The 13683-nt window shown below is 37.7% G+C and overlaps 2 protein-coding genes across 3 annotated transcripts in view; one reads left to right on the forward strand and one right to left on the reverse strand.

The window, feature by feature from the left end:
- On the forward strand, window positions 3114-3924 carry LOC109844378. Its single transcript, XM_020413382.1, has 3 exons — window positions 3114-3376; window positions 3442-3566; window positions 3650-3924. Exons 1-3 carry the CDS (start codon window positions 3230-3232, stop codon window positions 3717-3719), a joined length of 342 nt encoding a protein of 113 aa, XP_020268971.1. The 5' UTR covers window positions 3114-3229; the 3' UTR covers window positions 3720-3924.
- The window catches only part of LOC109844377 (1-phosphatidylinositol-3-phosphate 5-kinase FAB1B-like), a 17126-nt gene continuing 8096 nt past the window's right edge, over window positions 4654-13683 (reverse strand). The window contains exons 3-12 of one of the 2 annotated variants that reach the window (XM_020413381.1): window positions 11916-12650; window positions 11563-11716; window positions 11123-11467; window positions 9591-10355; window positions 9182-9510; window positions 8972-9095; window positions 8724-8894; window positions 7189-8631; window positions 6229-6492; window positions 4654-5238 (exon numbers count right to left, since the gene is read on the reverse strand). In XM_020413381.1, the coding sequence (XP_020268970.1) occupies window positions 4927-5238; window positions 6229-6492; window positions 7189-8631; window positions 8724-8894; window positions 8972-9095; window positions 9182-9510; window positions 9591-10355; window positions 11123-11467; window positions 11563-11716; window positions 11916-12650 (4642 nt within the window). In that variant the 3' untranslated portion in view covers window positions 4654-4926. Of the gene's footprint in view, window positions 5239-6228; window positions 6493-7188; window positions 8632-8723; window positions 8895-8971; window positions 9096-9181; window positions 9511-9590; window positions 10356-11122; window positions 11468-11562; window positions 11717-11915; window positions 12654-13683 lie in introns of both variants that reach the window. The other variant, XM_020413380.1, reaches the window with a different exon arrangement.

A 13683-nucleotide genomic window follows, 5' to 3' on the forward strand; every position in this document is an offset into this window, starting at 1 on the left:
ACGGGATTTCTTCCATATTGTTACTACGTCATTTATGTCTGAACTCTGGGTGTCAGTTGATTATTTACACATTAAACAAGATCAGTGGTCTCATTATACTTAGGCTCAGTAAGTATAAATTTTTTTTTAAGAGTCAAAGGTGTTAAACTTAGTTTGGTTTTTTTCAATTAAATCTGATTTCAAATAATAAGCGGTCATTTTATTTAAATCAAGTTTGAGTTAGATTTAATTTTGCCACTTTTCTTTTCTTTTTTCCGGCTCTTTCCAGCAATATTTTCATATTATACATTGTCTGCTTTATTTCATATACCAACTCCACCCCTAAACTTTTATTTTTATTACCGTTTTAACCTTGTAAAATTTATAAACTCTGCCCCCAAATTTGTAAGGGTAGCCTATTAGATTTAATTCATGTGAAATTCACCAGGCCTAAGCCCAGACACTAACTCAAATCCAAAAGCCCAAAAAAATATTAACCCAACACCCATTAAGAAAAGTGAGAACTCTGCTCGTTGTCTCTGTGGATCCTCCAACGGCCGATCCCAATTCCCATTAAACGCGACTTTATATCTTAATCATGAGGTGAAGAGTTGAAATTGTTATTAGATCCTTCAACTCTCATTAGTTGTTTTCAATTAACCCCCAAAACTTTGGCTAAGCGTAGATTCTGAAGTGTTAATCAGGGATCACAAGATGTTATTACGTACTAACAAAAAGAAACCACTTTTGTGATAAACTACTAGTTTTTACCTGATTACTTTGCTTTTAAAACAATAACTTGATTTTTTTTTCTGATCGGGTCAAATCATAATAGCTGTGTTAAGCTTCTCCAAACCATCAAACACTTAAGTCTAGGAGAAATTACACCATACTGCATCGTGAGCACTCAGCGTTTTGCACTAAACCCCTATGAAGTTTCAAAATCACACTTAATCTCTATTAACTTTCTTGTTTTGCAATAAATCTCCAATAAGTTTGTTCATTTTGCAAATAAACCCCATAAATTAGAACAAGAAACAAACATAAAAATGCATTTTGGAAGTGATTGTGTGTTTAGTATTATTTACCCAAAAGACGTCAGGTGTTTTCTACAAAAGTTATTGGGAGTTTAGTGCGATTTTAAAAATTCGTAGGGTTTACTGCAAAACACTAGAAGTTAACGTGGGTTTCGTCTAATTCACCCTTAATTTTAATGCCCATCTCTTAAAACAACATCATGAAAAAAATTATGCGATTTAGAATTTCTTGATCACCCATCAAATTATCACAACAAAACACAATACCATTGGCGTCTACCCCTTAAGAATAGAGGAAGACTAGCCCTTAAGAATAGAGGAAGACGTTTCTGTTCTTCACTGATCGCAATGATATGATATAATAAAAAGCGAGGCATGCTACGCTAACCTTCAATGAGGTCGAGGCACAAACTCTAAGATCTGAAATGATATATTCATGACTTGTACATTCCGTGTTGTTCAAATAATTTTTTTTTGATATTCTTAATTTTTAGTTTGTCAAACAATGTGGTTTTTAGGACAAATTTTCAAGACCAACCTGTTTACTAAAACATTCCTAAAAAAAGAACTGTTTCAAATTTAATTTCAAAAACCGACCCAGTTAGGCTAAAATTGGGTCGGTTTTTAAAAAAAAAATTCCTAAACTTCACGGGAATTAAAATCCCGTGAAGTTTTGTTATATAAAAAACTTCACGATACTTCAACTCCCGTGAAGTTTGGAAATTTTTTTTTAAAAAAACCGACCCAGTTTCAACCCAACTGTGTCGGTTTTTAAAATTAAGTTTGAAATGTATTTTTTTTGGAATAAAATTCAAAATAGGTCGGTTTGAAATTTTGTCCTCTAGGCTGGGCTTGAAATTTAGCTCCATTCAAAATGCTGAAATTGCAAAGCCCAAACCGAAGGCTACGGAGACACCCGGTAATAATGCACGAACACTCGAGGGAATTAACCAAAAATACTTACTGACGCGTAGCGTGGAAATAAAGTTAGCAGCCCATTTTTACAAAAGATTATTTGCACTTGGCACCCTGCGAATACAGCGTAATGGCACAGGTGACTTCGGGGTCCACCGCACCTACACGGAACAATCCTGATGCTACCGGTTGAGGCTACATCGGTAACCCTAGCATCGCTAATCTTCGGGTCGCCCGGTAATTATTACCACCGTGGCCCAGTCGTAACGTAATTCTGAAATCACCCGTGTAAGTGTAAGGACGCGTTTGGTAAAAATTTTTTGCCTGGGGAGGGGGGCAGACTGCCAATGTGGCAGCTTTCTCCCCAAAAGAGAAAGCTGCCACATTGGCAGCTTTCCGCCCCCCTCCCCAAGCAAAAAACGTAAAAACAAACGCACCCTAAGTGTAGATACATAGACTCCGGATGATCCGTACCTAAAAAAATCCTTAACAGAAAAGTCATCAAAACACAGACTAAGTCATAAAGTTCACCAACCACATTGAAACAATTGGATCTCGCCCTCTGCTTTTAGTACCGAAGGGCAGGTGACATGCACCCTTCACATGTCCGCGATGGACATGACTTGCAAATTTGGACTACATACATTTTCACTCTTTTTTAATGTTATTATACGTGGTGTTTGGATAACTATGAACAGCAACAAATTCCCCCCATCTGGCTCAGTCGGCAACCGCACATGGCTGATGGTACAAACTGAGCTTGTAAATGGTAAGTTGAACAACCAATGCCAAAACGTGAGTGCGGTGGATGCGTCATCAGCACCTCCCACTATGAGCCTCGAAGCCCGTCCGTATCGTGGGCAAGGCACGGTCAAGAAATTTTATTTATAGTTGATATGATCGGCATTTGACGATAGCACTCCGAAGCAAAACTGGATTAAATTATTCAAAGATAATGCTAATTAATGAGCTAATAACTATGTGACATTGGAGTAGACCCACCAACCAATCAGACAATCATAACTTCATAGTCTAATAAAACGAAAGCCATTATAAAAATGAGATGATGGGGCTCAATGATAGATCAAAAAAAAAAAAAAAAACTATTAATGATAAGACAACTCACCCTCTCTACCCTCTTTATCATCTCTATCCAAAAAAAAAAAAAAAAACTATTAATGATAAGACAACTCACCCTCTCTACCCTCTTTATCATCTCTATCCTATGTTAACATGACTCAGCCCCCAACTTCTATTTCCTCTCTCTCTCTCTCTCTTTTCTTTCTCCTTCTTCTTCAATGGCAATCATATGCGCTTCCTATAGTATTATCATTCCACGTGTCCAAAGAAAGAAGAACGCAGGCAGAGCTCTCACGGTTCACAACAGCAACATACAACCGATCAAAGTATCAGCATCTTTAATCAAAGCACCCTTGGCCATCAAGGTGAGTTCCCTCACACAAAACCATTGCTTGACCAGATTCATGAGTCCTAAAATTCCCCGTGCCAGGTTTTCGAGGATCAGGCGAAGGGGATAGTCTGCTACAGAGACAGCAAGGGGGAGCTCATCTGCGAGGGATACGACGAAGGCCCCCGGTTAATCCCACACCCATCACACAAGACTTATCATCAGAGGTAGGCATAATTCCTAGCAGATGAAATTTGCAAATCGTAGATGGTCCATTTATTCCTTTTTTTCCCCCTCCTATTTTATGCAGGTGTGGAGAACTACAGATTCCGGATTTTCTAACACAAAGATGGTTCCAAATCCTTCAAGATCAGAACTAATGACAGTCTCCGATAGATTTGGTGTAATATAAGAAGAAAAAAAAAGAAAGAGAAGGGTTCCGCTAGCTAGGGTTGTTGTCCATGTTGTATGCTGGTTGGTTTCTCCTATATAATGCATGAGAAACTCGTCAGCTTTCTCCTCACAATGTGTAATTATAAGGATTTACGATCATATGTAATGCTAATGCCTTTTTTATTTCTCTTACAGGCACATGCTAGAATGTTCACTACAAAATTTAGGCGATTGCGCCCCGAACTTAGGTCATTCAATTGCGCCATAATCTACTGGAGCTCATGTAATTTCTCGCGCGTAGCAATACGTTTCATCGGTCTGAACACGTCTCTGCCTCAACACAATGTAAGAGGATCTAAAACCGAACGTACCTCATAAACAACTACTAATAACTATACCTCCTTGGTATAATCTAGCCTCCAGCAGCCACACACTAGTAAGAGCATTATCGTAGCGTGATCATATAGAAGCTTAACTCAGGGCTTATGATGACAAAATTTTCAGAACTAGCCGCCAATGGCCAAAGCGTTTGGATGATGATAATGAATAATGAGATACATGCAGCGGAGATATTACTCCAAGAAAGCTTATTGTTGTATAATAAAAAGAGGAAGCGGTAGAGGCGGAGCACTTCCTCTATTTAAAATTTTAAACATGCTCAGAACCTATCTTTTCCTAATTTTTACAACTATCTATTTGACTATCTCTAAGTCAAATAATGTGGGTCTAAAACATGGTGTTTTATTCGCCATTAGCTCTGTTTTATATTCACAAATCAGGGGTATGACAAACCACAAGGATAGGTATACTGGAAGGAATTCTACATTGACCTAGCCTTAAAGGCATAACAAGAACACAAGAATCAAATCAGCAGGGCACCGACTTCACCTGATTTGTGCACAAGCACCAAAGAGTATGAAGTTGAGAATAAATATACTGAACATTTGAAAACAAGGATATCGATTTATATACACGTCATACAGTTACAGACATGAACTTATTTGGATGGGTCAGCGAGTACATCTAACATTACGGCCTATTTGAAAATATCATGCCCAGCCTTGTCTAATGCCATGATAGAAATGAAGCTGACATCAAGAAACTGTTGTTTAAAAAATAAGTAAAAAATTTTTAAGAGAAACAAAATACAAAATGTGGAGGATTTCAGACTTACAACTGAGAAAATATACAGAGTTATGGATTTTGAGCATCATCAACAATTTCAGATTGTGATGGGCTGGGGATAATAGTAGAAGATGACCACTGATCCGGAACAACAAGAAAATATGCAGACATTGCTTTCCTAAAGCGCTTCTTGTATTGTTTTGGTGATATTACAGTCGGAGGTTCATTTTTTGGGCCGCCCAAAATACCTGAAGCCTTTACCCATGTCTCTAGGTGCTTGTCCCATGTATACTGTCTCATAAAATCAATGATCCCAAGTACTAGCTCATGTTTTTCCTCATCGACCCCAGCTAGTAGAGAGTAATCCATCACATCTACGGACTACAATATAACAAAGATATCAGAATTGAAGTGCGAAATAAATATTAATATACAAAGTGTAGGATGCAGAAAGAAGAGCAATATTCAACCACAAACCTACATCATAGAAACAATACACGCCTAGAAACAAAGCACTGGACATAAGATTATAATATCATAAACCTAGAAACAATGACTTACATTAGTCTCCAAAAGGAAAAATGATTTGTTTCCCACATGCAAGGTTTGATGTGATGCAACATGGACAAGGAGATTAAGTGATCTTAAAAAGCTAAGATACAGCATGTCAAGGATGCATCATCTTGCGAACATACATAAAGATATAAGCATTAGTTTTCTATTTAGATATTATCATATAAAATTTGAATAACAAAAGATATAACACAAATTTTAGATATAAAAACTTGGACCCTCAAATAACTTTCTTTCAAAAAATAGTAAGATAGACACCCTTACTTGGAAATTTAGGATAATACTTGCATAATCTCTTTTCTTGAACAATCTCAATTTATCTTGTGACAAAGAATTAAAAATAATATAAAAGTAGTTCTCAGTGAATCATGAATCTTCTCCCTTCAATACTACATTTTAAATTCTTTGCACTTGGACCTAATGTGTCAAGAATATGTATCTGCCACATAATATCACAAGTTTCAGGATATGACAGGAAGTATATTCGAGTACACAATGCATTGACACAAGAAAGGATCTTTTCGTACACTGATACGCTTCATATATCCTATAACTATAAACAAAGTGCAAAAGATAAAAATAGTTTCAAAATATATTTGTTCACATGAAAAAACTGTAGAAATTTTGAGTTTCCATATTGAAGAGATAATTGATGAAGCTTTAATTATTTTGTACTTATAGCCATTGTAATTATTTGAAAAGCGAAAACCATACACCAAAATTATGAAGTCATGCACTTAAGGAACCAAAGGAGAATTGACAATCAAGAAAAACAACATGACAGTTTATTCTGCTCACCGCAAGAAAAGCAGTATCATTCCAAACAGCTCTCTCCAAAAGCCGCTTAGCTTTGTTTCCAACAAAGATTGGAGAAGTTGGCATGGACTCGATCAGGTTTTGATCAAGTAGTACTTTGTTCTTACCACTTGAATCTGCATTGTACCGTGACCTTGCAGATCCCTTAAGGTCATAAAGCCTAGTCACAGTCCGTCCAAACAAAAGATTCTCCATCACCAGAACATCAATTCTTGATTCCTTTCCTCCCTTCATGCTCTTAGTAATCTAAACATTAACAGAAAGAAAGATGTGTCACTCCTTATTGTAATAGAATCAGAACCAAAAAAAAAAAAATGCAAGACCTGAACGAAAAGACAAAACAAAAAAGAAATAAATCATGTGTCACCAAGTTGTAGCTAAATCTGATCAAATATAGCCATGTAAACTGCACGACCGGCAGCAACCGATGTCACATTTATTTTATCAGCTAACTAAAGTTTCGCTGAAGTCAAAGTAAATATTATCTACATAGTACCATGGGTAGGCGACCTCAAAATTTTGGCATAAAAGCTTTGCTGTTGTTTTTGCTGTTACCATGGCCTGAAGAAGACTATGCTACAGCTTTAAACAGCATCACTTTGATTTTTTAAATTATTGGAAGCAGAGAATGTGACTAAAAGATTGAACTTTTAGCTTTCCTCACATCTAAACCCCCTTCAATGATTGATATTCTCAAGTTCTTAAGTCTGATTCAGATCTCTAACAACGAGATTATTTTTGTCACTCCTAAGGAACAACATCATGGAATAAATAACTGACTCAGGTTGGGGACAAAAAATTGATGGGCTCCAACAAACCTAAAGAACATGCTAATGGAGAAAGCTTTAACACACATCTGGAGAAAAGAAAAGTGTTGATGTTGTCACTACGGCTCCTCTCAAAGACACAAGAAATAAGTTTTAAAGAATGAACAAGTAATACCTGATATATTCCCAAAATTTTTGCCAGACACGTGGGGCTCCCCGTTCTTATAGATTCTGAAAGATATTTGAAGTATTCTGGAGCAAATTTAATAAAAGATTCCAGCTCTGTTTTTGTCACCTGTTTAATGATAAACCTGTCATCCAATGATTTTGCAAAAAATACATTGCTCTTGCCTCCCTGTGCTCCCCATTTCTTACAGCGACTGAGAGATCGTATAAAATCAACCTCAGATGAACAGCAAGATCTCCGGAGTGCATCAAAGCGCTTCGCATAATAACAGGTAACCGTATATTTTACTTTACCAAGAGGCCCATCACCAGAAAATGAAACTCTAGCATGAAGAGCTTTAGTATATGTAAGTGGATCCGAAATCAAGGACATGTCATCAACAGATTGAAACGGGTGAAAATTCCCTGAATCATATATCGTCAATGTAAATGAAGAATCACTGATATCTTTCACTTTCTCCCGCTCCTCTGACATCTGAGAATTGTAATCAGGTGACACAAGCGCATAACAAATAGCACTGGTTGGTTCATCATCATAAACCGGAATGACGATGTCATTAATTCCAATAGGCAGCAACAATCTTGCTCCACCTTGGCGCTCTAACTCCCTGAACAAAGAGATATAAACAGGACTATACTCATTGAGAGCATCAAGTTTTGAAGCATTCTCCTCCTTGTTGATGGAACGATAGAAGTTTGAAAATGGTGTCCCAATCAAGCTAGGGAAACTCACTGCACCATCCTCAATACTTGTATGCTGTATTGAAGACAATGATCTGGAAACATCAGTTCCCCTCTTTTCTTCACAATCTATTGAAAGAGATGTGGCTTCTGTGGCAGACAATGAGTTCGAGGTGCTGGATTCAACAACATTAGGGCCATTTTCACCTCTCCACTTAGCATCCAGGGTGTCAGATAAATCTTCCATAGCTGGGAACTGTACATCAGAGTGAATTCTACGAACAGGCGGCAACCCAGATTCAACTGAATCCAATTGGTCAATTGCACTTATGCTAGATGCTTTGCTATGTTTTCTATATAAAGGATCATTTTCGACATCTCTTTTCTCCTGAGCCATCAGAGTCTGGTCATGATGCTCACTTTCCTGATTGTCGCTCAGAGGCATTTTCAACGGATCCTTGTTTGTTGAATAAGAAGGTAAGGCATCTAAACTATGAAAGCCTTTCAGTGGCTTAGGAGAAATTAAAGTCGAATCAGATAGCTTATCCATAGAGCCAAGCTTCTCTTTGGATCTGGTGCTAATGCCACCAATAACTTCTCGATGATGACCAACATTAGCAGCACATACCAAGCGTTGATCCCAAAAATATGATTGGAATAGTAACTGTCTACGTAACTTATTGATCTCAAGAATATCAATACGAGGCTGTCCCTTCTTTGCTTCTTTATTAGCTACTTTCTGCAGGGAATCCTGAAATCAGGAAGTACCTCAATCAGGTTGACTGCTGAAAAGCAACACCACCATCACACCAATATGAAGGAAGAGATGTCATGATACTTTACCTCAAACTCTGCCTTCTCATTCTGCAGTATCCCTTCAAGTTCAGCAAAGACGGATCTTGATTCCAGAACCTTCACATTTTCATCACAAGAACCAGTGTTAAATCCACTCGCTGCAATTTGACGCAGTTTGTTGAGCACCTCTTTAAATAAAAGCTCAGCATCCTTAGCAACCTGTTGCATTAGGATAATATAATGAGATTCAGCGGGAAGAATCTGGTAACAATAACTTGACTGGCTAAGAAACAGACCTCATCAGCTTCTTTTTGGATCCACTCCTGATGTTGGTAGTTAAAATCAAGTTTTGAAGGAGGAAGATAAACAGAGTGAACGTTGACTGGTGCATATCGGAAACAAGCAACTGTTTTTCCAAACCTGCTCATTTCGAATTAGTAGGTAAGAAATTGGTGCGGTTGGGTTCATACTATAGCCTATAGGTTTAAGATATAAACAAGAGGTACCCATAGAATCGAAGGCAATCTCTGTGAAGGGAATGACCACAGCTAGCTACTCGACTAGCAGCAGCATTATTTGAAAAGCTAAGTTCCAAAAACTTCCCAAAGGATAAACCCCATGCAGCATCAGACATTACAACTCTTCGAGTTGCGGGCGGAAAGCCATTAATCCGAGGGCACCTTAAGCACCTATGCCACATCCAGATCTTGCCATCTCGTTCTCCAGGCAAAGTGAAATCTTGCTTTCTTACAGATATCGTTAAACTTCCTTGATGATGAGTGTAACAGTGAACATGAGCTTCTGGCGGACACTCACATGAACGACACCGGTAACTCTATCAAAGCGAAAAGTCAATATAACTCTCTAAAAGTTACAAATCAAAGAGAACCAAAAGTATATTAAAAAAAAGCTTACCTCATCGAATAAATTGTCACGTAAAAATCTTCCAAGTGGTTTGTCAAAATTGCCATAGTATTTGATGCGAAACAGATGTGCACGCTCACAAACAGTCCCTTTCCAGATACATCTTGAAGATAAGGATACCAAAATGCTTTGATGATCAGAAGAGGAAAATTCTTCCTTTGATAATTCATGATCGTCTTTTTGGCTGTTTTCTTGATGTCTTATCTCCGCATCGGAAGAACAAGGTTGTTCCCCAGCAATCTGCTTGTTCTCTGGAAGTGTATCATTAACCATCCATTTATCTCCTCCCTCTGACCCAGAATTTTGTTCAAATGTCTGGACATTATACCTGACAGATTCAGGCTCAACATGTTCTACAGCACCCGTGTTCTTTTCATCTCCCTCAGCACCAGTAGAAGAGTGCTCAGGTGAACTTATTACAGTTGCCAAATTCTGGTGCTCAGGGTCAGCTTGTCTGTCCTGCTCCAATGGCGTGGAATCAGATTCATCAGGTCCTAGCACATTACTTGTGATTTGGGGATTGCTGGAAGCTGGGGTTGAGAAACCAGAAAATGTGGAGATGGATCTACTAATTTGGGATGGTTTATCTGGCAATGCGACAGCTATTGGGGACTTCAATGGAAGTTCAGGTAGAGAGGCACCTTCGTCTGCAAGGAAAGAAGTTTCCAGAGCCAAGTGATATGCTGCAAAGACTCCATATTGAACAACATGTTTGACTTTCTTGAGCTCATCGCCGCTAGCCCCCTTGAGCAGAATCTACAAATATGATGAAAACAAAAATTATATCAAATAACTACTCTTGTAGCTCTTCATCATGCTGAAGAATTATAAGGATATTGCACAACCTCGCATATGTCATAAGCATTAACATAAACAAGGAAATAGATATCAACCCAGTTTATGAGAAATTCTGCCATATGAGTTTTCAAATTTCAAGTAGGTAGAGACAGGTTGAGCTCAAGAATCTGCAAGGGTATTCCTCACATGTGGAACTCTATTTAAAACACCTGAATATTAAATTGATATAAATGAGAAAGAAACTAAATGAAGTTCAGAAGAACAAAAGCATTTCAGAATTTCTGACAAAAGCATATATCAGAAACAACAAAAAGTAGACCAACGAGCATAAGGTTTATTAATCAAATGAACTATATGATGTGTTGTTTGCTATACCTAAATTAAGCACAGAAGCAGGATAACTCACGCTTGTGGGAACTAACATGGAAATTTAGCACCGCTGTACTATACAGATCGAGAGTGGGCAAAAGATGTGCAGTTACATTGAACTTGTAATGGTCATCGAATAATGTACCTTTACATAACTAGTTAACTTGCTTTCTTCATATTTATCCCGAAGATCAAACTTCATAAACATCCAAAATGGGACATTTACATAATAATTAATAAGCACATATAAGTGAAACATGCGCTGTTCTTCTTTTAGTCACAGCCAGATTTAGCATATGAAAGAATAAGACAGAAATAGATCACTGGGATGGATAAGGACAAGCTGAAAGACTTACAGTATAACCCAATGGCTTTGGGCACCCTTCAAAAAACATTAATGTCTTCATCAGCTTCTTTACGCCCTGACCAGCACTCCCATGCTCTTCAAAATACTTCTCCACATGAAACAAATCACAATACCCCAGCTTTTGAGATGAAAGGTGATCAATTGAAGGAACTATTTGAGCACCAGTGCAGCGGGCTATACGCTCTAAAAGTGGCCTTTTAATATTCAAAACAAGTGAAATGTTTTTGGCAAGGAGATAATCTTGTGCAAAACGGGATACTGACTTCTCAACTAACAGTACATTGGGGTGGTGAGCATCTATTTTTGCAACCGCCATCTTCAAATGATCCATTTCCTAGATGACATAACATGATATATAAAATAGATAAACACACTTCTTCCCACCAATTCTCACATAAAAGGAAGAAAATGGAAAATTAGTTCAAATACCTGCTGCAACAAAGTATCAACACTTGACAGCATATTTGTTACTCGTTGATATTCAAGAGCACCGCCCAGGATTAGGAAACGAGGTTTTTCAATTTTTGATGACATACGGCGATGAGCAATATTCTTCTTACAAACAACTCCTTTAACTACCATGCTAGAATAAAAGAAGAGACAGGCTTCATCAGCAACTCATATTTAGCCATGATGAAAAACTTTCAATGCAGACACATATGTATGAGAAAGCAACCACCAAATACTAGGAATGTCCCAATAAAAATGTCACACAAAACCCAGTAGCTTTTGGAAAAAAAATTACAATGCTCAATAGTAATTCACAATAGTGAGTTATTTACCTTTCACAACGTCGGCCAGAAGCTAAGCATTTAACCTTCACATACCCACCAGGATCCATTCCTCCACCTTTACTAGTGTCTGGTTTAAGAAGAGTTGCTGCTTCCCATGACAAAGATGTAATGATCTCCAGCCAACTTTCTTTATTATTTTCATCACCTGCAGATAAATTTTCAACCTGAAGAAGCTGAGCTATCAAAGCCCTGAAATGCCCATCAACAACATTTTTCATGGCTTTCTTATGCTCTTCACCGGAACGATCTCTCGCTCTGTACTCACCACTGCCAAAGCTATTTGATGAGCGCAGATATCCCCACTCCCCTGTAGCATCTTCATCATCCTCATCGTCAAAAAGAGTAGGTTCTCTCTCATCTTCTTCATCTTCAGGCTCAGGAGGATGCCAAAGTTGTTTGCTATTTTCAAAATCTACAGGCTCTATATCCAAACCCTCCATACCATAAATGGTGGAAGAAGGACCACCCTCATAACTATTATCATGTCCTGCCCTTGCTCGTATCTTGTCCTCATCAAAAGAAGTAGGGAATTCTGCATTGTTTGGGACAGAACAATGTATCTTTTTATCATCTGCATTTTCTTCTGAAGGATAAACTTTATCAGATTGGTAACCCTGGTCAAAGTCATCAAAGCCAATGGGGCCATAATAATCATTAGAAGCCTGGAAACGTTGTGTTTCCAAACCAAAATGAGAAGCGCCAAATTCGTCATCATCGTCATCACTTCTGAAACCAAGGACAAGCCATAAATATCAACAAATTGAGAATGCGAAAGAGCTAAACCTAAAGTAAATCCTGTGCATGACTATCAGCCTAGGTAATGTATATTTTCATAAATGGAATATAATGTGATGCAACAACCTTGTACAAAAATAAATTTGAATTTTGACGTACATTGCACTACTTTAATTTTAGCAGCACAAAAGCTAAATTAGACTTTAAATATAGGAATAAGATATTGAATAAAACTTGAGAGTAGTTAAAACTGAAGATGGATCACCAATGAAGCGAGACCAGGAAATTAAAGCAACACAGTAATGATAGGGTGGAGGGTATCTAAGTAGTTGAATCCAAAAATAATTTGAGCAATTGTGACTCCCAAGATGTGGCACAACAAAGGTGATTGACGGTGAGAAGCATATGTGCCACACTAAAGCGAAGTTGAGCATGCATAATTCACGGGAAATAATAGACTATAAGAATGCATTGTTTAATGACCTGTTAACCAGCTGATAAAGTCAAAATGAAGAATACAAAGAAAATATATTCTTTTCTGCACTGTAAAATATGAATAAGACCTTAAGTAGGTTGTTACAAATGGATCCAAGAATTTCAAAACAAAAGATTATTTATAGGCAAACAATAACATAGATTCAAATGACTAACAACAGTGTTGTCTGGATATTTAATTCCATCATTAACTTTCTTAAAAGAAGAACAAAAAATACTGTAAAGAAGTTCTGTCGCAGGAAATCTTCTCACATAGCAGAGTAGCTGTAGCCTCCCTTACATATTTGGGCACATAACTTTCACTATAAACACATCAGTAGTCAGTATGTCAGCATACTTCACTGGTTGCACAGACAGTTGTCTTATTTTGTTAATCTATGAACTAGACCAGAGGGGCAACATTTTAATCAGGAGCTATCACTAGTAAAAAACCCCGCATTGGCGACATGGTATTGGTGACGGACAGCCAACCCGTCGCCAATGATTACATTGGCGATAGATTGGCGTCCGTCGCCAAAAACTCGTC

The sequence above is a fragment of the Asparagus officinalis genome, chromosome 6, assembly GCF_001876935.1.
Source record: "Asparagus officinalis chromosome 6, Aspof.V1, whole genome shotgun sequence".
NCBI lineage: Eukaryota > Viridiplantae > Streptophyta > Magnoliopsida > Asparagales > Asparagaceae > Asparagus > Asparagus officinalis.

What these genes read in the sequence shown, in the direction of transcription:
- LOC109844378 (XM_020413382.1), top strand. Translation starts at nt 3,230, where the DNA reads ATGGCAATCATATGCGCTTCCTATAGTATTATCATTCCACGTGTCCAA. An exon ending in AAGCACCCTTGGCCATCAAG is followed by an intron (nt 3,377 to 3,441) that starts GTGAGTTCCCTC and finishes TCCCCGTGCCAG; the next exon opens with GTTTTCGAGGATCAGGCGAA. An exon ending in CACAAGACTTATCATCAGAG is followed by an intron (nt 3,567 to 3,649) that starts GTAGGCATAATT and finishes TATTTTATGCAG; the next exon opens with GTGTGGAGAACTACAGATTC.